We start from the raw sequence: 24,399 nt of genomic DNA on the forward strand, positions 1-24,399 counted from the left end.
ATGTTTCCAGGCCCTGCAATTTGCCTCCGCCGATGTCATTCACCTGCGCCATGGTATGGTATATCTCTGGAAATATTGGAAGGGAGACAAAAAAAAAATCTTGGGAACCTAACACGAGAAAGCGAGATTCAAATCCCACCCCGCGCAAGCCACAATGTTAAAACCCACCCGCACGCTTTCGTCATGGTCCTACCCAATATGCCTGTTCTCGGCTTTGAAATGTAACCTTTTTGAACACCTTGGATTTTCCCTCACCCATGCAGAATGTACCACCGAGTTGATAGTACCGATAGCGAGCCAAAGATAATCATCCAAAAAAGGGACAAACCCTGCTTGTCAATATCCATCCATGTTGTGAGCCTAAAAGTTATAATGTGGCAAGAAAACCGCTTTCTAGTGCGCTTTTTCTTTCTTTTCTTGTCAGGGATCTATCTGGGCAAGCCTGGCTAAGCGGGTCGACTAGCATCGCATGGTCAGCTGCGGTGGCACCAACAAATCTGAGAACGACCAACAACAATCTCGGGAAATAAAAATATCGTAATCAATTGGATTTAGATCTAGAGATAGGCTTTCATCATCCCGAAGGATCAACCCGGTCTTGTCTCCAAAACCCATTCAATGGAAACTCCATTGCTGCATATACATTAAGCACAATTGCTCATTCAGTATAAGGAAGAAATAACCGCGAAGTTCTTATCGTATAAAAGCGAGAGGAAGAAAACAATGACTCGAACAAAAAATAGGTAGAAATGGCGCCGTGCAATGCTGTGTTTGAATCCAAGGTTGAGGGGAAGTAAACCAAGGAAAGGGATAAGAAATAAGTCGGTGTTAATAGAAGTGGGTAGTCCCAGGGGTATATATACGTCTTTCTTTACAAGCTCGTAGAATGGGGCATTGATATGTTGGCATATTCGGGGGGGTATTAGGAAAGACCGAACAAGAAGGGGGGAGAGAAGAAGAAAGTAAAACAAATAACAAATCCCACAGATATCCTCCTTTTCTTTTCTTTTCTATCATGTCGCGTCGCGATGCTGGGTTTCGAGAGTGTCCTTGTTGACACTTGACGGCAAGAGGAATGTCCTGTCCGCAAAACGCAAATCCAGATATGTCATTCCTGAACCAAAGCAAATGCATGTAGTTGTATATATGTTGTCGTTTTGGTCTTTCGTTTGTTGGTTGTTTTAATTTGTGGTAGCGTGGGCGCCTCAAACAACTGCTTCCTTTGGTCTTTTTTTTTCCTTTTTTTATTCGACTGTGTAGATTGTCGACAGAATGCAGTTCTCATTTGGCAGCATCCTTTCTTGCTTGCCCTCGCTCCATCTGTTTCTTTCGCTCCAGTTTGGCGTAGTGAAGGCCGCAGGCGTTACACAAGGTCCTCGCCCCGTCAGGTCCACGCCTCCATTCAGGGGTGTCCATGCGATTGCAACTGTGGCAGCGTCCGGGGGGTGCAGCACGCTGAAATTGGGAATGGGTCAGCATCGGAGTTTTGTCACGCGGAAAAAAAGATCTCGAGTCAAGAAAGCTTACCCCTCGGCGCTTCTTCGTCTCCATGACGTTGTAGCTCTGCTTCATGCCGTCGTTGTACATATTCACGTCCTCGTCCTCGCCGCCATAACCTCGACTCGGCCTGGGAGCTCCTTCGCGGTGTAATTCGTTGCTCAGATACATCCTCTGGTTGCGCAGGGCATCCAGTGCAATCATAACGTGCTCGCAATTTGCGACCATGTCAGAAATCTCTGCATCGCTCGGCATCCTGGAAGGCACTGGCTCGTCTTGCGCAATTTGGGCATATCTGTCGGCGAATGATAAGAGAACATGTGCAGATCCACCGACCTGATCATAAAACAAAATTAGCAATCCTTTTTCATTGGCGCAAGTGATGGTCGCAAAATTCTGTTGCAATGTAAGCTTACCTTAGCAAGCGACTCAGCGAAGCTCCACGACTCGTAAGGGCGGCCCGGGGGCGCATTGTACTTCAATTGATTCCGCGCTGCATACTCGGCCTCTTCGGGACCCATTGGTGGCCGTTGCGTATTGTAAGGAGAAGTCATGGACGGCGCGGGGTTTCGTGGAGATATCGGATAGGCAGAGAGCGGCAACTGGCCTGGAGGGAGAGGTGCTGATCCGCTCGTGTATGGAGGAGTCGGCGCTGACAATGGTGGTGGCATGTGCGCATGCGACGAAGGCGGAGGTGGAGGAGCTTGTGGCGGGCCATGGGCAGGCGGCGGAGCGTGATGGACATATTGACCAGCAGATTGGCTTTCCATAGCAGGTGGTGGTGGCGGCGGCCCTGGGTGGTGTCTCCTTTCTGAAATCTCAGGCAAGTTGGGCTTTGGTGGGTTTCCGCCAGCAAATATGCTCAACGATGGCACACCTGGTCGCGGTGGAGGAGCTCGCGAGCTATCTTGAAATGGCGGAAGAGGCTCAGGACGCGAGTAGCTAGTTGTCCTTTCAGGCTGCCTGGGCGACGGAGGCTTCTCGCGTGTCTGAGGTTGGTCATTGTACGAGCGTGGTGGTGGCGGCGGCGGTGCTGAAGAGTGAGTCGAGAAAGGCGACGGTAAACTGTTAGCTCCGGGAGGACCATCGCTGCTCTTGCCAATTATGTCGCGAATTGATGGCAGGGATTGGCGATGTGGTGTCTCGTTGTCGTCAGATCTCCGGGCGGAGTCGACGGGAGAGACCATAGTAGGCGGCGGCGGCGGCGGAGGATGCGCGCTGGAGGCCGAATTCGGATGTGATGTGTAGGCCGAAGCGTATGGTGAGTGATGCGAGTAGTGAGTGCTCGGATTGATCAGAGCAGCAGTAGCCATTGTGGATGAAGTTTGCCTCAGAGGCGGCCTGTCGAGAGGTTCCCTCGAACGTTGGCTGTAGTAATCGGAGTAGTTGTTGCTGGCCGAAAGGGGAGCACTGCTTCGATTAAGAGAACGTGTCAGCAACAGTCAAAAAGCGCAGTATTTCATCTGGCCGTTAGTGACTACATCCAGGACTAACTAGCCTAGCTTACTACCAGGCGATTGACGACAGCAAATAAAAAACGAATTAAAGAAAAATTGTATGGATTTAGACCGACCTTTGCCTGGGCACGGAATCGCCCGCTTCCATAACCGATCTCAGTATATGGGATGTTGTTTACTCCCAGCACATCTGCTTCCCTGATTTCTGATCGTAATTTCCTGAGGTACAGGTGGGTAGAAAGAGGTGCATGTACAGGGCACGATCGGAGGTGAAGTGCAAGACAGTCCGAGAAATTGGTGGTCAAAGGTCCGATACCTCTGCCAATTTCGAATTGTGGATTAGATGAGATGATGGATGAAATCGAATGTGGACAGGATGGCTGAACAGGAATGTCGAATGAAAGAGTAGGAATAAAAAAAAATACAAAAGGAGACCAGACGAACCAAGAGTGGCCGTGCTTTGGCGAGCGGGGGGGAGGGATGGATGGATTTTGTGGAGGAGACGAGGTCGGGGGAATCGCCGCTATCTAAACCAATGCTGGAAAGAGGTAAGATGTGCGCCGAGCGTTTCTGTTGGTCGGTCAGGTTGGTACAAAATGTTATGGTGCCTCGCTGTAGATAGGCAGGTACCTAGCTCCAGTTCTAGCTCTGTCTTGTCAGGGCTGACAGGCGCTAAGTCTCCAAACTGATCTGATCGGGGGACGTTCAAGCGTCGTGTCGATTTTGATTAGGTCGATCTGATCAGACGACGGACGGCAGCGTGTGGCGGGCGGCAGGCCGACCAGCTAAGGCGTTGGAGCGGTAGAAGACGCTAATGTGAGTTGAACCACTCCCTTGCGTTTTGCGTGGGCGGGTTAGGCAGCGGAAGCAGTCTAGAAGAACGGCGGGTGTGTGTGTGCTGAGCTGCTAACTGCTGGACTTTGTGTCGAATGGTGTGCGTGCGGTCGGTGAAACAATTACAAGCTAAAGCGAGAGGGAAAAAGTTGCCACAGCAAGCAATTCCTCTGGCACAAAGTTGCTTTTTCACTTTTGCTTTTCCTGATTTCGTCTCTTTTTTCTTCTCGCCAAAATTCGTGACCGCCTTTCGTATTTAATTCTCCTCGTTGATTTTTTTTCTTGTTTATTTCGGCGAGGTCTTAGACAAAGCCGGTGTTGTAGATTCGGTGGGGGTTATTTTTTTGGAGAGACAAAGCTATTTGGTACAACACCACCAACCGGGGTTGGTTTTGGTTTGGTTCCTCAGAGATGGCGCGGAAGGTGTGGTGGTGGTGGTGGTGGTGGTGGTGATGTGATGACGACCAAGGCACCTCAGCAAGCAAGGCAGTGGAGGTAAATTTGTTGGTGTGACTGGCTGGCTGGAGCCGTGCCGTGCGATCAGCTTAAGATGACTGCATCGATCGAGGCGAGCAAAAACTTGTGGGCCGGACGGTTTTTTTTTTTTTTTTTTTTTTTTGCAGATTCAGGTTGTGTGAGAAATTCTGCGAGCTAATTAAGAAAAAGCTCAAGAAATAATAAGAATTAAAGAAAAAGGGCACCACTGTGAGAGCAACACAGTTTAGGCGGAATGAAGAAAAAGGTTGGTAGATAGATGTACAGCAAAGTGCAACAAGGAGCAAGCGGTCCAATCTCCCTTGCAGAACAACCGCCCAAGCTAAAGTGCAAACGACCCTTGTTTCTCGTGAACTGCTGTTTGTTGGTCGGTACCTCGTTCCGGGGCTGTGCAGAAATGGACGACAGCCAGGAAAAACGCCAAACTTCGAAAAAAAAAAAAGTAAAGCGAAGCACGCCTCACGGCGAGCTAGACAAGTTCCGGTTGGGGTTTGTTTGTTATTAGGTGTGGTGAACAGAACCGAACAGGCAAACAAAACGAAAATGAGGAGTGGTAGAAACCGTAAAAGGGTGGGCGAGGTGATGGTAGAAATGGGCAATGACAGCAGCAATATTAACAGATAAAAACGAATTTAAAAAAAGGGCCCTTGGAACTGAGATGATGGAGGTGACCCAAAAACGCAACAACCCCGGTCAGACTACGACAGAACGATGAGCAGAAGGTGCCCAGTTCGACTCGAGCTCGATATTGTCCGGGGACAAGGGCATTTGGGGGGGAGGAGGGGTGAGCCCAGATGAAGGCGTTCGGGCGGGCAGGCAAAGCAAACTGACGGCAGGGAGGAGATGACGACCAGGAAGGCAAGGAAAAGAAGGGGCGTGGGTGGACACTCAACTGTGGAGAGTTCTTGGTAGTATCTCTTTGCGACTATCCTTGATCCTTGTACAGTGCGGCCAGATCCTCGTGCACACAGATGCAGCCGGTGTCGATGAGATGGGGTGTGGTGTGGTGAGGTGGACCTGGTGGAGCATGTTAGATTCTACATGGGTCTGACTGGATATTCCCAGTACGTACTTTTAGGTGGTGGGGTCGGGACTGGATGGCAGCTCTCACTGCCTGAGATATATACGTGAGGTGGAGCTCCAAGCAGGGAATTGGGGACAGGGGGAGAAGCGTAGTACAGGTGGAGAGGAACTGGGGGGTGGAGGATGCTTTACTGCGACTGGATAGGATCTCGTTGACGTTACGCTGCACTGGAGTCCTGAGCGAGGTTACTCTACCAGCCAGTGCGTCTTATAGGTAATGAAAGGTATGGACCGAGAGCCAGTCCACAAAAGTCCTGCACAATTTCTTTTTCTATTCTTTTTGTTTTGTGCCGACCCTTCGCCTAACACAACGGCGTTGCATCCACCCGACAAAATATCCCTTGTTCCGGACATTAGGAAAGCATAATTCTGGAATTGGTGAGCAGAGTGATTTGCAAAGGTATGTTGGGTCCAAAAAAGAGCAGATAAAAAGGAGAGTATGTAAAAGGAGGTGAGTAGGTAAGGTACCTAGGTACCTACTGCTCAACGGGCGGCTGAGCTTGTGAAAGGAGACACTCATAAAGGGAGCACGAGTCACAAAGATGGCCCGCAAAGCCGCGCGCGATCTATCTATCAGTGGACCAGTTAGGCTCGGCTGCAGCACAGATCTATTACGATACACGAGACCAGGCAGGGCAAGATGTCAGGACCCAATCGGTGCTGGCTGGAGGGAAACAGAGTGACTGCATTAATTGTACACCATATCTCCGATGTGACAAAATGTCAGTCAGGCTGGGCTAACGCTGGCACAGATTCGATATATTTTATCACTACTAACTGCAACTTGGGATGGATTTTTACCCACAGTAAGTAAGGTAAGTAGTCTGTTAAGATGATGAGTTGCAAAGCAAGCTCAGCAAAAATAGGTAGCCAGCACTTTATGTCATCCATTGTAGCTGTACCTTTTCATCCGTTTTGATCCCTCGTGTCAAATGAGCCGTTGTAGCCAGGCTAACAACGGAAGCTGAAGGCATTCATCTTTTGCAAAATTGCTTAGCTTAGTTTGATCTGATGACATTCAACGGCTCCTTCCAAAGAAACATCAACGAATCAAGATAAAAATAAAATAAAAATAAAAGGACAGTAACCGTTTGTTAGTTTTGGTCCACACTAAGCTCCGAGGCGATTGGCTTCTCACCGGCTGTTGTGCCCCGTCCAAAGACGGCTGGCATGTTCTCTCTCGTTCGGGGGGTCACGCAGGTCAGTCCTTGGCGTGCATAGACCTTTGGGGGCGTGGCTTGATGTGGTAACCCCCACCTGCGAGATGTGGGTGTGGCTCATCGCTCACGGATCTCTATCTTGTTTCGATAAGGTATTTCATGTGCTTGCCGGTTCGAGTTTGGCGTGACCGTAAAGTGGACCGGCACATCAGTCCCTCCGAGCACCAGCCAGTTAGACAGATAGGTTTTGTACCCTTGCTATTTGTTTGATTGATCTCCTCCCAGATTCGAATCCCAACCCAAGCGACCCAATAGCTGTAGAATGGGGGGTTGACGATGATGCTGTAGTCGTGCGATCCAGCCTTTGCTGGGTAAGGATCTACTGTACTTCCGCAGAACTTGTTTCTGCGGTAATTGCTAATTGGAGTATTCCATGCTAGGCTAGGTACTGTACGCTAATCCAAAAAAGTGGCAATAGAATATTGACAGAGCATTCCTGTCGCCTGTCAAGTGGGTAGGTATGTTTTGCCTGCCGGCCGACTATACATTTAACCCGCATAACAAACACCATAATCTATCTATCCACCCAAAAGAGCACATTTTTGCTTTTTGTGTTGAAAGTGTGGCGGGGGACAGGAAGAAGCAACTGTTTGTTGTCCGTGCACAATGTGATATCTGACAACACCCAACCACAAAAAAAGCCCTCACCGGGCACACACACACACACACATGCTAGGGGCAAGTGTCAACGGCGGCGCGCGATAAACTGGTTAAGCCGTTGTCAAATGTGCAGGCGTCAAAGCTTCGTGACGACACGCATCCAACTTATTACGGCAAATTAGAAGGGGCAAAGCCAATGTCGGCCATACAAAATGGGGTCGATCGTATTAATACCTGCAGCTCAATGCCTAAATTAATACAAGGTTGCCAACGGTACACATTCAACCGTTCTTGTGATTCCGATCCGTCCGGGGAATCATAAAACCTAATATCCGTGCTTCACCCCAACGGCCACAAAGAGAATGTTGTTGGTCCTGTTACAGGTTACATCAACATACCTAGCTTTTGCCTTGCCTTGCAACTTGGCACCGGACCTAGCAACATTCAAGTAAGTCTGTCTGTTTCTCCTGATCATCCCAAGTCATGGACAGGCAGAACTGCCGTCAAATTGGAACGAACATAGACGAGCGCAAAACAACAGCTGACCAGTCGTTCGGATGGGATCCCTAGCAAAAGGCGCCCAACTCATCATCGCTTTATCACTTGTGATGGGCCGAGCAGACCCACCAAAGCACTTCAGTCGTGTTGTTTTCGAAGTACTATTTAAATGCAGTAGATCTCCAATTTGGTCGGTAATCTCAAACTTTCTCTGGCGTGGCAGATGACCGAGTCGTGTGTCTGACCTAGACTCCACACTTGCCGACAGGGCTTGCTGCAGCCCACTCTTGATGCGACTGGTAAGATGGCAAGATGAAGAAGTGGTAGGGCTTTCCCAGCTCTGTACTATACGCTAGAGAGGAAGATGGAGCGGAAGTGATTCAAACCCGTTCTTCAACAATCTCGAATCATGAAATTATAAGAAAGGCTCGAGTGAAGGAGAGAGAGAGAGAGAGAGAGAAAGAAGGAGAAAAAAGAAAAAAAAAGAGGCCAGAGTAACAAAACACAAGTCAACAAGCTTGCTACTTGTCATGCTACAGTCCGTATTCCGATCTAATATTTCCGACGTTGGAAATTACTGGGTCTGGGTCGGCGGGGGTTCTTGTCCGATCTATTGCTGTTGCTACCCATCTCTGCTACTGACTTGTAACCTCGCAGGGGCTTGGGATCGCTTCCAATGTGTTTCGCCCAGACCATCGTTGCCTAAAGAACGATTAACATGTTTATAGTTTCTACTCCCGCTTCATCGCGCATTATCTTTGCCTGTTTTAAGACATTCAGATGCAAGCAGCTAGCTACCAGGGCTGTTTTGAACTGTGAAAAAGATTCTTTCCTATCTGGTTCTAGCCCTGTTTCTCCAAGTAGATCGAGAACCTCGCTTGCGCGGATGACATTCCCGCCCACATTTGCCATGCAATTATTTACCTCATTTGCACAATGAATACCACATAAACCACTGCAACCTCCCGACCCCCCGCTCTCTACGGTACAGTTGCAATATTGTCGGCAGTCGCTCATCGAACCCCCTCTGTGCCGTGTTTCGTCTCGATTTAGTTCACTGCTGCACTAATGCCCTTTAAAAACTGCGTAGCATACCAATCCTCTGGTCGCTTTTCACGACACGCGCGCTGCTTGCTCCTCTGGGCAACTTGGTCGCCAGAGCCGGAGGTCATCCACCCTTCAACCTAGTTCCGCCCAATATCCCAGACCCCCGTTGATCCTCATCAGCGACCCTTTATCGTAATATTCTGATCGATAAACGACATCGGAGCCCGCTCGCACGGAAGGAATAAATTGGTTTTGGTTTGGGAGACGACAAAGGAAAGGAAGGGGAACAAAAGACTACATGCTACATGCGATAATAGAGACGAAAAACTTCGGGCCACATCTCTCTTCCCCCTATGCCATACACATGGATAACCCTCGGAGGAGCTAGAATAAAAAAATAAAGTAAAAGGTTACAACTGACGTACAATGTGGTATTCATCGTCAGGGACCTTGGACCTTGCCTCCGAGCATTGAACCGCTTGAAATAACCTCACCTCGGTGGAAGAATACTTTGCAGGGCAGCCCTTGGGTCAAGAGCGGGTAAGTTCTTCCAATAAAACAAACAATTAAAAAAAAAAATCATCCAAAAGTGCCACCACGAGACGATTACCTCGTTCGTCCTGGCGCATAAGTCATCGTGGGTTCCTGTTGACTGGGGTTCCCTACATCAACCCCATGTCACCGTGATGGGGCTTTCCTCAGATCTCGCCGGGCCAGCCGCAGTTCGGGGTCAAGGTTTAAGATCGATCTGACCAATCTTGATGGCGAGGTTCTAGGTTTGGCCGCCACAGAAAACTTGCTGCTTGCGAGAAAACAAAGCAAGTGTTATGCCGGCGGAGAAGTACAAAATGAACTGATTGTGCATGTGCAGTCCAAAGCAAACTGGGGACTTCCCCGAAGATTTCGTTGCCAGTTTAACACACACCCCAATACAGATCTCCGTACTAGTAGAAAGAAGCACTACGTCGTACTTCGTGGGTCATGCACGAGAATACCACCTTTCGTTTGTGGCGAGGTAATTGATGCGTTATCCTTCTTTGCACGTTGAAGGAGTTATTGTTTATTTGTTTGCATTTTCTATTTTTTTTTTTCTTTTTTGACTTTTCAAACCCAAAAAGGGAAACATCTGCGAGGCAGGCCCGAGCCTATTCGCCGTTCCCCAGCATCCTTTGTTGTACAAAGCACATATAGAACTACTAGATACGCGCCGCACAAAAGGCCGTCCACCTCTTCACCGATGTAACACGGGCAAGCTTGGACAACGAGACACCGCCTGTTTGTGAGGTGGAATGGTGGAGACCTTTGTGCTTCGTCCATCAAGCTGCATGCGCTATCAGTTGGCCGCCAGAGGGTTGCTATAATAATCACGAGTGAAAATTAGGCTCCGGCGAAACAACAAAAGTCTTTTCCGAGACAGCATCGCCGAAGGACAAGATCACGGCACACAAGGCAATGGGGAGGCATAAATGTCATAGTTCTCTTGGCTTCATGTACGTGGTATGTCCTCCATTTTCTCCCCTGGTAACCACCTCCTTTCTACTTTTAGCTTATGTTTCATGCGAATGTTTACCTTGAAAGCAGAGGCAATTCCAGGCTCTGGGTTGATTTATGCCTACTGTATAATACGTAGCCCTTGGCTTATTACGCATGCCCTTTTTTTTTGTGGTTGTTGTTGTTATTTACGGGTTTAGTTTTTGCGAGCTAAATGCAATGGCACAAGTGACAGCTGAGACTCCAGATGTTGGTGTAAGGCTTTTTGGTTCCAGGAGATCTGGTGCCTGATCGGCCGATATTAGCGGGCACATCGCATCGACAGCCTAACACGATCCGTCCAGCCACGCCGCCTCTTCCGCCTATTTTATCGTAGATTTACTAGATGCAGGGCACACATAAAAAGACGAGCCCTGATGATCAACTCGCTAGCGCTCAGATTGTTTACTTTGACAAATAATCGTCTGGAAATCGATTCCAAATATTTTTCTCAGCTTGCAATTTTTTATTTTAGAACTAGTTCTTTCTTAACCCCCCAAGCGTATTCTCTAGTCCGAAACTAACAGACGACAGAAAACGAGTCCACATAAATACGTGTACAGCTCCTTACTGCAGTCGCGACTGGTGCTCATGGAGCCCGAAGCCGTATCGATGTGCCAGGGGGTTCCTGTGGGGAACAGCCCCTCCACTGGCAGTGAGTGGCCTTCACCGCCGCATGCAGGTGGGCAAGATGAACGATGAGCAAATCAAAGCGGGGTTCGACCGCCACATGCCGCGCTAGGAAGAGAGTATCCGAATGCCGTTTTAGTGGGGCCAAGCGCTCAAGGGTGTCAACTTTTTTTCTTCTTCTTTTTTTTTTTTTTTTTTTTGCGATTAATCTGTGATCTCTCGTATGAGTTTCGAGAAACGTGGTGGGACGGTGTCAGGTCAGGGACCTTTTGCACTGTATTTTCTCGATCAACCTCCACTTATCCAACAAGAGAGAGAACCAAGCCCACCCACCATCAACCCGCAGACAATCGCCGTAATCAATCTGAAGCTATCCGAGATGCGATGCGCAATAAGCTGTTTGCTTGTTGCCACACGTCCCCGCCGTTTTCCTTTGGTCTTTTTCTTTTTCTCTGGACCGTTAAAAAAATTTGCCAACTGATATATTATCTTGAATCATCGACAATCTGCAAGTCTTTTTGTTTTTGTTATTTTTTTTTTTTTTTTTAGCCTGCAAACTGCATGTGTCGATCACAACGGCTGACGCGGAAGGAATTGATGATCATTGCCTCCCGACGCAACGCTGCTACGCCGGCCACCCCTTTCGGTACATGGGCCGAACGAACAAAGTGGAAGACCCATCAACTGTCAAGTCGACACAAGAAGCCCCTTGTCCCTTTCTTTGGTAACATGTGGGGGGACTGACGCTATTCCCTTAATCGCCTCCCCAATTTTCTTTCATAATTTGAACCTTGGAGCGAGATCACATCGTTATGCACCACTAACATGTAGCGCTCTCATAGGGTCCCAGTCAGTGAGTGCACGCACCCAGATTTCAATGGAGCCGTTCGCTAATTGGTGCCCTGAAACCTCTCTTCATCCAGAAGCTATTAGTCTAGAGAGACAGTTGAGATTGAAATCAAAAGTCTCAGACCTGCCCCAGCAAGCCACTTCACTAAAAACACAAACAAAAAACTTGCAGGCAGACCGGTTTACGTGCAGGATATGCGAGATTGATGGTCAAGACCGGTGGGAACAACAACCATATTATCTATCTGGTTGCTTCCGCGCAGGGCTGCCATGGCATCACCGACGCAATGTATTTATCCATCTGCAGCGTGATAGTCACCTACCTACCTGACCTAGACGTGTCAACCAGTAACGTGTCATATTGCAAGAAGCAAAAGAACCAGGTCGTCCTGCAACCCTTCGGAACTGTCATGAGCTGTCAAGTCGTGGATCATTGGCTTAGCCTCCTGCACCTTGGTAGGTGATTTCTGGTTCCTCGCTTCTAATGCCCTTGCACGGACTTGATGGGCAGCAGGACCGTCCTCGATGTTGCATCGGACCAGACTTTGACTCTACCTGTCAAATTGATGAACCATCTACGCAACAATCGAGGAACCTGCTTCCTGCATTTACAGGGTAGGGTGTCAGTATACTACTGTACATGAGAATAGGCCAGATCACAGCGTGGGCGGGTGCCATCTCTTTCAAAAAGCTTGCCAGGTCCAATCAAGACGGAGCTGTATCTGAACCAGATACGGACCATACTCGGCCAAACGTGAAGTGAATTTCGGGTGCATACACGCCCCCTCTTTCCTTGATCAATTTGACTGATCACTTCCTCTACCGGGGAAGAGTTATCCGTGTGTCCGCTGGGGCTGGGCATAATAACACTCGTCTAATAAGCCTGCTGCTTGACATAGTGCATCTTCCCCGCCCGGATCTAAATTGATTGCTGCTTTTTGCCGGAGATTTCGATATCTTGACAGTTTTGACAGTTTTGACAGGTCCTCAGAAGGGGGTGCTGCACTCACTGCGCAGATGCAGCCGGCCCTCGTATTGCCTAGATGATATTGGAACAGGAAGAATGTATGTCCAAGGATGTGACTGGTGACAATACCCCCCCTTTCTGTGGCTAGCCGTATGCAAGCCCGCGGCACACGCCACACGCACGCACAAGATCACAAACCAAAGGCTTGCTTTTTGGCGGAGAGCTTACACCGACTTGACCACCCCTGGCTCCCACTCTCAAATATCCCTACTCGGCCGTTTTCTCGGGTCGATACATCGAGATTCCAGCGGCAGCATTACCTCAACGATACTTTTTAGGTTTTTGCAGAAAGGAGGGGGAAGACAAAGATCATTTGTTCACTCAGTTGAATCCATGGAACGGATCTTTGCCGTGCCGTCTCCTGCAAGGCGGCGAGATCGTACAGGCAGTTCATTCCAACAAAGAATCCTGGCCAAACTATAGATCGCTATCACCGGTTTGACACAGCCGAAGAGGTGACCGAGGCCGAGTATTAGCTCTTTACCAGCAGGTTCTGTTTGTGGTTCTGGAACTGATCTATCTAACAGGTTAGTTCGTCCGTCTTGCGTACCAGAGGGGTCTTTTCGGTGCTGCATCCAGACACAACCACCGCCCCGCCTGTGAGTGATCGATCCGGATTTTCTCCTGCAGGCTAGTGCGAGATTAGGCAGGTCAACACTCGACTGTAGGCCTCACCCTGTCACTTCACACTCGGTACCCGATTGTATAGTCCCTTATCCACTGTTTTGTTGTCGACCAACATGCGCATTGCATCCCAACCAAACCACATCCCACATTCTAAAGACGAAAGCTCCGTGGCATCTTTGTTTGATCAGATGGCATGATCCTTCCATACGCTTTCTTGATCGGTCGTGAAGTCCACTTTGACGTTTGGAACAAGGACAGTCTTGTTAACATCACTGACTGTTATGCCCACCGGTGTCAGTGGGCACTGCTAATCACTCGGAGATTTCCTGGACCCCCTGATGCGAACGTATCTTTCGTCCACTCAGACTTTTTGCTCATGCGGATACGCCCGTTGAAATTTCTACCTCGGCTGAACATTTCCCCCCTACGTGCCTCATGCATCCTTCTGGTCTAATGACGAGGAAGGTTGAGAAAGGGGCAAAATTTTCTGTTCAAATCCTTGATAGCTGTCGTGTCCGCAATACTACCGTCATTATCTGGATAAAACAAAGCAGATACGCGCTACCACAAGGGTAGGTATGGGAACCAGGAGCGCAAGTGTCCTTATGGTTCTTTATCTGCCAGTCAGCACCTAGACATGTACTATTTTGGACACAAAATTCGTATCCTCTCTGTATTTTTAAACTTCTCGTCTAACAAACCAGTTTTTGACTTTGTTGAAGGTGGAGACGCTACCTCGAGCCGAGCTGTCAGATAGACACCCTGGTCACACACCTACAGTAGTAAGTACAGTTAGTTTTTCCTGCACCATAATCGACAGCGATGGTGATTCGTGTCCCGCGTGAGACCCTCATCCTGCTCTTTGGTTGGGGTCACAAGAAAAGATGACCTTCAGTGCCCTGAGAACCTGAGTAATTTTGACTGGGGCAGGCAGGCTTTACATGTTTCCCCAACAAGTTGAGCCTGGCATTCCAACAGAGCGGTACCAGGCTCCAGTCATTGCTCATTTGGTTTCTTTCCCTCTTTCTGTCTCTCTCTTTCGTCCCCCCTATCTCCCCCGTTGTTATTGTCTGTTCACTGAATCTTTACCCGCCCTGAAGCCAGGCGGAGACTGCCAACCCTCCAACCAGATATTCCCACATCAACCTGCAGAGGGGGGTGTGGCGTTGCGTTTCTGGTACTATAGCCATCATCGCCATAGTCACTGTGTTGCGCTCGGCAAAGATTTAGAGCCCCTGTACCTAAAACTCAACGAGCCGGTGATGGTTTCTGTTTCGGTCGGGTCTTTGGGCTAGTGGGAAACAAAATCTAAGAAGATGCCCAGTAAGTGTGGATCGTGCCTGTACCCGTCTGGCAGGTTTTCCGTGCCTCTAGGCTTAAGGAGGGAGGTTTTCTTCTCTCTTTTTTGTTGTTGTTCTTTTTCTCTGCTCTCCGTCCCTTGTCTACAGTATACAGTACTTTTCTTGATTGTTCCAGGCAATCGTGCACCTCTGGGTCAAATACTTGAGCTACTACGAGAATGGTATCGGTGAGGGAACGCTACTTTCCACACACCCGATAATGTCCAGCTTTTTGAGACGCCAGAAATCCTACAGCAGAGACAGGAGACACAAAAAAAAAAAAAAAAAAAAAAAAAAAAAAAAAAAAAAAAAAACAGTACCAAGTGGCTGGGCCAGTCTCGTACGAGATGTGCCCTGCTCAGTGAGCTTGTTCAAGTCATGTCCAATAGGACTAGGGAGAACTGTGCGCGTGCACCTACAGGGTAGGCCGCAAGCGAGATTCTGGGTGTCGATCTGGGGTGGCACACCATTCTGCACTGGGCAGGTTTTCCTTGGCTTGTCGAGCCGATGTGAACAATTTTACCCTTGTTGTTGGTTGGTTTGGTCCACCCTAGCCAGATCAAAGAGCAAGGGGTTGAAGTAAATAAAAAAAAAAAAGTCTGGTTCACGTCAGATGTCATGAGCGGGTCCGTTCTCATTGGCATGTTCTTGTGTTTGAGGGTTTTTTTCTTTTGTTGTTTATGTATTTGATTTGACAGAAAGCAGGGGATGGACTTTTCGATTTCGCTTCTAGCGCGCTGTCTTTCAGGTTAAGACTAGTAAGCGAGAAAGATTGGGCCGACCGAACGCCGGATGGTTCATGATCACACGCGAGAAACAAGCCTTGGCAGTTCAGCGTCTTTGAATCGTTACATCCCTTATTCGTCAACTCTTACCCCTGAAACTTTTTTTTTTCCTTATTCTCTTGTAGTTCTCGAAGGAAAAACTGGAGATGGGCCACCACGGAGATCCGGACTCGGCTCCTTATCCTTTCGGGACGTGGCCGGGCCGGCTGTGGCGCAATCATCCCACCCGGAAAGCGGCTACTCAGGTGGGGATGAAAAGAGTTTTGGCAGGAAGTACGCACGTCCTCAGGGGGGGCTCAGACTCAAAGGCATGAAGTTGAACGGAGAATAAAGTAAAGACTCCGACACCCGGTATGTCGATCACGGAGGTCCTGCGCCACGGTTCCCTAAGTGGTAAAGGCTTTTGTTTTAGCATCTTGGAATGGAGCGGTTTTTTTTCGTATCTGTTGTTCAATACGTATGGTAACTCTTTGTGGTTCACATAATAGGATATCTACCTAATTACCTACCTAAACCAAGTAAGTGGACAGAGGTGGTATCGCGCTTGGACAGAGGATAGTTAATGATCTCATACCTCCCAAGTTAGGAGATCATGTCCGCGGCTGGGTATATACATAACTATAGCAATTCTTTGAAACTTGGGTCTAGTCTAAACTATTCTAGTTCTAGAACTACATCACAACCTATTGCCTTGTTGTGGGGTTTCTTTTTAGGCAACGCATTGCACAAGAGCCAGTTCTTCAAAGTCTGTGCGACTCAATCACAATCGCCACGAAGGCCCTACCAAGCATAGTTGCTGTTTAGGGAGATATTCCAGGTGGTTGTGGTATAGCCCGCGCCCCTCTACTCCACAATCTCGGTGAGAGCCATGTGCTAGGGTGATGCCTGTGTTTTTGTCGGGTGCTATAGCATTGTGGTTTGTATCAAGTGGGTTGCAAAACAGCAAGGACCGCAAACGACACCAGCATGTGAAAATACGACAAAGCGATATGTTGGCTTTAAAAACATATCTATGGGCTAAAACAAATCGAGGCAGTATTTTGCAATTTGAAATGTCAAAAATATCTCAAGATTTGAATAAATTGCGCAGGGTTGAAGTTGGAAAGTTTAAGCACGTTTCCGGGCCTTTGGTTAATGCTAATAATGCCTCTTAACATTTTGCGGTCCCTATTATTGGCAACCCACTTTCAAGGTTGGTATTTTCTAGAGCACCGAGAAAAATCCCCCCCCTCAAAAAAAAAAAAAAAAAAAACAATAACAAACAGCTTCGCAAACTCACATATGAATAAAGCCACTGATGGCAAGTTTCTTCGCGAGTGGGTTGGGTGATCAGACCTAAACATTTTCCTTTTCCCTTTTTCTAACCCTCTTTTTTCTTACCCCTTCCCGCTTGTTTCCGCTTCGCTTCCCGCTCCACTACCCTTTTTTTGTTTTGTCCCTAAGCGGTAATAGCTACAAAACTAAGTGAAATATACAAACACTACCTGAGACAATGGCGCAGAAAACCCAGGAAGAATGGAGCTCGGAGGAATAATTAGACGATGGAACAACGATAAGGATATAAACCTACCACATCGATGCTACTTGGATGGTTTAGGCAGTGAAAAGGAAACTTATTTGGTCGGCAATCTGCGAAAAAAAACGTTGCCCCGAGCGATATAAGCCTCTAAAACTGACAGGGACAAAAAATTCCGCTTTACAATCACCCTTTGACTTTTTTTCCCCCTCCGCCCTTGAACCTGACCGGTTCGGGCAAAGAAAAGGGCTGGGGCCGGATGCTACGGGCTTGGTCTCCGAAATGGGGTTAGGTATCTTCTTTTTTTGTTCTTTTTTCTGTTCTTATTTTCCTTTGCGATGCCAGCTCGCATATAGCCCTCAGACGTGTCATGGGTGGCCTGTTTGGGGGGGGGGGGCGTAGTCTAATAAGGTTGACAGCATTGACGGGGGTTGCCTCTGCTTTGTTTTTCTTGTTTTTTTTTTTTTTTTTTTTTTTTTTTTTTTTTTTTTTTTTTTTTTTTTTTTTTTTTTTTTTTTGCTTCAACCTTTTGATTATTTACAGTATACTGTTCTGTCGTGTTCTCGGGCAAGCTGCTGTATGTGGAGACTGAGCAAAACTGTCTAAAGATATATTCGAGACTACAGTCCGAAGTAGTACTACTATATGTCGGCGTCACCGATCCATATTTATCACGGCTCGACATCAACATGGTGAAGGGATCATGGAGATGACGAGGGCCCATCATGACATTCCTAAGCATGGATGGGCGTCTTTACGTAGCAAGTACACAAGGTGTGCTCTTTCATCCGAACTCTTTGGGAGGCACTTGTTTCAAGAGAACTGGAAGTGGGTAGACAACTAATGACTCTCTTAATGTGGCTGGGGCTCGCGTCATGGTCTCGACATCTGGTTTAGGTAAGTTGAGAAGTCGAGAACTCTCATCGATGTATCCAAGTCTTGTTGCCAACCCGCAACATCCCCAACCGGTCAGTCATATAGCCGGTGGGGGGGAATTTCCACACGTACCAAGCTCGCTGGGATTGTGGCTATGAGAAATAGAGAGAAAAAAAAAAAGGGGGGGGGGGGAGAGGTTCAAGATGGGGGTAGGTCAAAGAGAAACAAACAAACACGCCTCTTTTCTTTTTTTTTTTCTTCTTCTTTTTTGTGTTCCTTTTGTCATGTGTCAAACCGGGCCACCGAGCAGCGGAGACATCGAGTAGAACCGGTGTGTCAAGTTTTTCTCGCTGAACCATGGGTCGGGCGCTTTTAGACTTCTTGTCTTCATTCCCACTACCCTTCTTTTGGCGATGATAATGCAACAAAGGAAGAGTTGCGACTGGCTCGTCAGAAAAAAAGAGAACCCGCTCGGGCAGAGAGGCATGAAAAAGTTTATCTGTCGATATTTGGAAGCTATCGGCACTCAGGTCTTCTAGAACTAGATCTATCTCGGGAAGAAGTTCTAACTCGATCCAGGGGAAGCATTGAAGGAGGGGGAAAAAAGTTTTCCTATCGGGGAGCATCGGAGATTGCCAGCATACCTTTTCGGTTAGCCAGGGGACGTACCGGTGTTTGTCCCGTGCAACCGGTCAAAGACAGGACGGACAAAGGAGGTGGTCCAAAGTTGCTTCGTATTGTGTTTTGTCAATGCTTGTGTACGAAGAGTCTCCGGTATCTTGGTCAAGGTTTACTCCCTAGTTCTGACCGATAAACTCCACAGACAATTTACGACTCGCTATATGGCACAATTAGAAGAAAAAGCTCGAGTCGACAATGCAAAAGACAGTGTACAGTGAAGAGGGGTGCGTGATATACGGTGTGTTTTTGCTGTTAAAGCACTCGGCTTAGTAGCTTGCTCTAGATGTTTTTGTTTGTTCATCAAGTCCTTAGTCAGGGGCATCTTAGCGGGAGGCAGTCATGGCAGCTGTGGCAGACTCGGCAACTTTGTGGCAAGTGTGGATGAGTCGAAAAGAAACCGGAGCTATGGAAGTCTATCTTGTATGTCCCCGGTACCTCAAGCTACTCACCGTAGACCTTGGTTCTGTAAATGCTCTCTAGTTGTTCTGTCCTGAGTCCTCAAAGTGTCCACATTCTCTTTGAGTATGCGAGACTGATAATTAATGACAAGCAACCAATAGAGCCAAAGATTTTATATGTATCCTCGACAGAAGCACCTGATCAGGGAAGAATAAAGGGAATGAATGAGATATGCTGTCTTTCCATGGGGAATATCGGTTGGCATATCTTTCCGTCCCCAGCAATATAATAGACCTCTTAACAGTCGGGTTGGTTCATCATTCCAAGCCCTAGAGTTTCGCCGCACGAACAATATAGTAGTACATCAACAGGCTAAAGAATAGTGGAATACACACAGAATCGCCTCCTTGAATTCACTCGATATCCGGCATAGCATCATCGTTGTCATCCTCGCGATCCTCATCAGACCCATCCAAGTCCATGTTGGAATCACCATCCCACGCCTGAGCAATGAGCTCCTCGTCCTCCTCGGCCGCAACCACAGCTTGCTGCTGCTCCGACGTCAGAGTCTCAAAGACAGCCCGCATAGCATGGTGCGGCCTCCAATCGCCCTCTTCCAGCGGCACACTTCCCGCCAGCGTATCGAGCCCACCCGGCGGCGGCATGGGTCCCCGAATCCCTCGGCTACCGCCATCGTCGTCGTCGCTCATGTAGAGCTCCTCCACGGTCGGGACCAGATTCCGCCCCGTCTCAAAGTCGATACAACCCCACGCCATCATGGGCACCAGCAGCTTCTCAACACCGAGCCGCCTCCTCACACACTCGGCCGCGACGAGCTCGTCGGGCTGGACGAGCGGCGCCCCACCACGGCCCCAGCCCTCGCACCGCGTGACCCCTAACAGCTCCATAGGCACGCCAGCAATGGGCAGGCCGCGCTCGCGCTGCTCCGCCGTGACGGCGCCCTCGTCGAAAAGCAGCTGCAGTCGCAAGAGGTCTAGAAGATCGGCAACGAAGCGCCTGCGGCGGAGCAACTGCCAGAGCACACGCACGCCACCCGGCTGGCCGAGCATCAGGCGGCGGAGGTCCGGAGTGCCGGGACCCTGGACGGCGTCATTGAACATGAGGTCGAGCTTCAGGAAGAACAATTGGGCGTTGATAAGGTCCTCGTCGGTCCAGGCCCGGGCGAGGCCGTGCCGGCCGCGGCTCGTGGGGCAGTCGGCCACGGTCCAGAGCTTGCGGATGGTGGAGCGCGTCGAGGGCGGCACGCGGTGGCCCTTGCGGGCGAGGCAGGCCACGACGTCGCGGGCCTGGCGCTCGCGGACGAACAGCATGTTGATCCAGGCCATGCCGAGGCAGAGCTTGGAGCCTGGGCTGAGCTGCAGTGGCGCGTGGCCGGCGGAGCTGGCCCGGCTGAGGACCATGCGGCTCCAAGGAGTCGGGTTGTCGATGTCGATGCCCCGGCGGAAGTCTGGCTGGGTGTAGTCGATAGAGATGTAGCCGCAGGGATTGCGGATTAGAAAGTCGCGGTACAGCTCCCAGGGGTAGGCCCGGGCGGCAGTGGGGTCCAAGTGGCAGGCCAGGATGCGGCAGAAGTAATGCTCGTTGGCGTCCCAGTTGGCGTGGAAGACGCGGCTGATGGAGTAGATGGTCAGGATATCGCGTGGGTGGAGGTACTTGATGAACTCGATTGCGAGCACTGAGTAGGAAGCGAGAGAACTGATGAGATCGAAGCCGTTAGAGGGCTGGTGTCTAAGTATATTCCTCCGGAACCCTGGCTGTGATCGCCGTTGAGGTTGGGACAAGGCTTGGAAAGAGGTCGTGCTGAAACCGAGCGAGAGGTCCGCCTGGGCTGAGTCGACTGTTGACTGCGAGGATGTACAGGCTGCATAGTATCTAGTGTTGACTAGCAGCTCCGAGCTGGCTATCCGGCGGCGTTTGTACAAAGCTGCAGCATCAAGTGCCTTTTCCGACCGGATGAGTTGCTGTAACTCAGAGGCCAGCGTCATCTCGCCACCGTCAGGTATCACCGGAATGGGAGGCATCGCAGGTGGTATCTGACTGCTACCCTGAGCATCTGCTTGTAAATATGGCTTTGCCGTCCTTGTTGGTGTCGAACCAGTGAATGGGTTTTGGTCATTGTCAGATAATCGGGACCTTGTCTGTGTCCTAAAGTGGCCCGGCAGCGGATCGTCTGGTGACGGTTGGTCGAGCTTGGCGCGGATAACAGCCAGCATGTAACTGAAAGGGTCATCTTCTCCTGATGATTCTTCGTTATTTTTATCAACCGTCTCAAGTTGCTCGATAATGTTGCCGTCTCCAATCAGAGTGCCTGGATTCGGTTGTTGACGTTCGGCGACATGATCGCTGTCGATGCTATCCATGATGGGCGGCAGTGGCTCGTCTGTTCCATGTTAATTCTACCCAGTGTTGCGAGCAACGGAATGGGATTGAGGTGGCCAAGTTTGATGAGAGTTCTGATAAATTTGTGCCGTTGAAAGATTGAAAGGTTGCAGCCAAAACTGTCATTTATAGGTCGGAATCACCAAGTGGTAAACCCGGACTGAGTGGAAAGTGAGGGATAGGTCAAGCGCATGTTAACGTACTGGAGGCACACTCATGCTTTCGTGCCCAAAAAAAAACATGATAGACTCCTAACACCATAGCTTGGCCTATTATCACACGCAAGTGAGTACAGCAACTTGGCGTAGCTGGCCCCGGATATCTTCTAAATTGATGCGCCATATAGTGAGAGCCTCGAATGAAACATAACCCTTCAATGCCACTTTCACTGGTATTACTACTGATGTCCTCCATACGTTCATCTCCATCAACCCGCGCAATCAAACTTCAAAGTCTTTTCCGCATTTCTTTCCATTGTACCAGACGAGGAGAACAAATCTCGCCGCGTTGGGAACGGGAAGAATCAATGCACCTGATTCATTTCACTTTACAAAAGTGAACTCCAGTCGTTTCGATCAATGACCCGATTTCGGAGCTGGACCGTCCTCTAGGGGCCCAGCTCGTCCACCGGCAGGTCGGCGTCGTCGCGCTTAACGATCGACTCGGCAACCTTCCAGACTTGAAGCAGGTTGTCCTCTGCCGCGCTGCAGACCATCCAAGGCTCGTTGGGGTTCCAGCTGAAGTCAGCCAGATGGTTGGTATGACCTCCATGCATGAAGAGCCTGGTCGATTATCTCAGTGTTAGCCAAAAAATCCTTCCTGTCAGTCCAGATGGGGTGGGGAACTCACAGTTCTGGCGGTCCGTCCTCGGCATCGTCTGGTTGTTGCTCTTCGCCGACACGGCTCAAGTCCCAGAACAGGATCCGCCTGTCGTAGCTGCCACTGGCAAGAATGCCAGCCTCGTGTGGATGCCAGAACACCGAAGTAACGGCATCCCGGTGACCCTCCAGAGTGTGGATTTTGTCTTTGACATTGCGAAGATCCCACAGGCCGATCGTCTTGTCGGCTGAGGCGGTTGCGACCAAGAATTCTGACGCGGGGCAAAAGTCCAATGCGTTGATGGCGTCCGAGTGGCCATTCTTGGCGACCAATGCCGCCTTGTCAGTCGATTCCTGCCTCGTGTCGAGAATCTGGAGAGTCAAGTCGTCCGAGACGGTACCGATGAAGTGCTTGACCAATGGATGATATTGCACGTCATTGACAACTTGGCTGTGGTGTGTATACTTCCTCTTGGGCTTGAGGATACGGCTGTTGGGCTGAACGTCCTTGAGATCCCACAGAAGCACCGTCTGGTCGCTGCTGCCAGTAACAAGGCAGCCTTCATCATGAGGGCTCCAATTGAGTCCGTAACCTTCGGCTTTGTGGCCAATAAGTTCATACTGGGGATTAGGAGTGCCCGAGGGCTGCAAGCTGTGCTTAGTCCTGTCGAAGATGAGGATCTTGCCATCGACGCATGCCGTCGCAATAATGTCTGGGTTTTGAGGCTGGTAGCGAGCCTTGTTCACCTCGCCCGGGTGGTCGATCTTCTGGGTAATGTTCCACTTGATAGCGGCTGCCTCGCTTCCCTTGCTGCCGCCATAGCCACCAATCTCGCCACGGTCTTCGTCGTAGTCTGCTGGGTTTGGCTGGACTGCCTTGGGAATCTCAACCTCGGCAATCTGAAGGTACTCGTCGGTGGCTCCCGAAGTGTGTGTGCCGAGGAGGACACGGTGGATGCGATAGTTCTTGCCTTCGGGCTCCTTTACGTCAGGTAACCACTGCACGGTCAGAGTCGGCCATGCGAGGGCGGTGCTTTTGACGGTTCACAGGGTTAGCGCAAGTCTATAAATAGGGTCAAAAGGCAGCGGGGATCACTCGGGCTCACCTGAGGATCATATCATAGAGAAAAGGGCTATTCTTCTTCCATGTCTTGTACTCTGATATGCAAAGTCAGTAACAACAGCGCACAACTGAGAATGATATCAGCCAGCGAAGAATTGGCTTACCTTCGTTGATTATCCTCTGCTCCTGATCAAAGTCTTCCTCTACGTCCATTTCTATGTTGACTGGTCAGCGGGGTTTAAGCTGAAGAATTGAGAGAGAAATGGTTGAATAGCCACTGACCATCGACGTCCATGGCTGGAGGAGGTGCCATTTTGGTGATTGTGTATCAGTGATTGAAAAACAGCCGCGTGCAAGTTTTATTGATTCAGTGGCCAATCAAGTTCTTCTTTGGCAAAAAAGATGTCGTCAGAAAACCCCCAAAGTTTGCCGACTACAATTGCGATACTAGATAGACTACTTGGAGGTGAATTGGAGATGGATCGCTAGACCAAACACGCGCACCGCGGGTCCAAAGACGCGTTAACGAGGCGGTAAACGGTGGCAGAACTTATAGTTGCTTTGGCGGCGGGGTCTGTTTGGCGCTGAGGCTCAACTTTGAGCGCCAGGTACGTCAAGGATCTGGGTGGGATTACTTGAGACTGGATTGAGAATTTGATTTCATTTTGTACATGACTAATTACATTTAACCATAAGAAATACCAAGACAAAAAAAAAAAAAAAAAGAAAAAAGTCACAAATTTGGTACAGGTGCCGTACTGTTTTCCCCCAAGCGACATGCAAGCAAGAACCACGTCGATTTGTGGATGTTGACTGACAATGGATGATGTTGATCTGTGAACGACAATGCAATCAATCAATCCCCTTGCTCACCTCCGCGCTTGGTTCTCCAGAGTCAAAAGTGCCCCACCGATGACTGTCATTTAGCCCCACAACAGCTGCGATGCGCTGCCACCCGCTAGGCGCCCTTTTCACCGTCGCGCATTTGGGTTGCTTGCGACCACATCTTCATTCTTCCGCCTCAATCGTCTTTTGGCGCCAACGAGGGATCAGCAACTTTTGCCAAGTCTTTTGCTCAGATCTCTTTTCATTTTCAACTTACATCCTTTCGGGCTGTCGCGGTTGGA

The 24,399-nt window shown here is 49.4% G+C and overlaps 3 protein-coding genes across 3 annotated transcripts; all 3 read right to left on the bottom strand.

Moving 5' to 3' along the window:
• Positions 1 to 517: 517 nt before the first annotated feature.
• On the bottom strand, positions 518 to 3,893 carry PgNI_07748 (uncharacterized protein). Its single transcript, XM_031127758.1, has 4 exons — positions 3,071 to 3,893; positions 1,914 to 2,907; positions 1,528 to 1,833; positions 518 to 1,455 (listed from the first exon to the last, which is right to left on the bottom strand). The coding sequence occupies exons 1-4, from the start codon at positions 3,100 to 3,102 to the stop codon at positions 1,282 to 1,284; spliced, it is 1,506 nt and encodes a 501-aa protein (XP_030981216.1). The 5' UTR covers positions 3,103 to 3,893; the 3' UTR covers positions 518 to 1,281.
• A 15,511-nt stretch (positions 3,894 to 19,404) lies between these two features.
• PgNI_07750 (uncharacterized protein) lies at positions 19,405 to 21,372 on the bottom strand (the record flags this gene model as incomplete). Its single annotated transcript, XM_031127759.1, has 1 exon — positions 19,405 to 21,372. One exon carries the CDS (start codon positions 21,370 to 21,372, stop codon positions 19,405 to 19,407), a length of 1,968 nt encoding a protein of 655 aa, XP_030981185.1.
• Positions 21,373 to 21,488: 116 nt separating this feature from the next.
• PgNI_07751 (uncharacterized protein) lies at positions 21,489 to 23,723 on the bottom strand. Its single transcript, XM_031127760.1, has 5 exons — positions 23,555 to 23,723; positions 23,437 to 23,487; positions 23,316 to 23,367; positions 22,241 to 23,242; positions 21,489 to 22,173 (listed from the first exon to the last, which is right to left on the bottom strand). Exons 1-5 carry the CDS (start codon positions 23,583 to 23,585, stop codon positions 21,999 to 22,001), a joined length of 1,311 nt encoding a protein of 436 aa, XP_030981186.1. The 5' UTR covers positions 23,586 to 23,723; the 3' UTR covers positions 21,489 to 21,998.
• Between the last annotated feature and the right edge of the window lie 676 nt (positions 23,724 to 24,399).

The sequence above is a fragment of the Pyricularia grisea genome (assembly GCF_004355905.1).
Source record: "Pyricularia grisea strain NI907 chromosome Unknown Pyricularia_grisea_NI907_Scaffold_4, whole genome shotgun sequence".
Lineage (NCBI taxonomy): Eukaryota > Fungi > Ascomycota > Sordariomycetes > Magnaporthales > Pyriculariaceae > Pyricularia > Pyricularia grisea.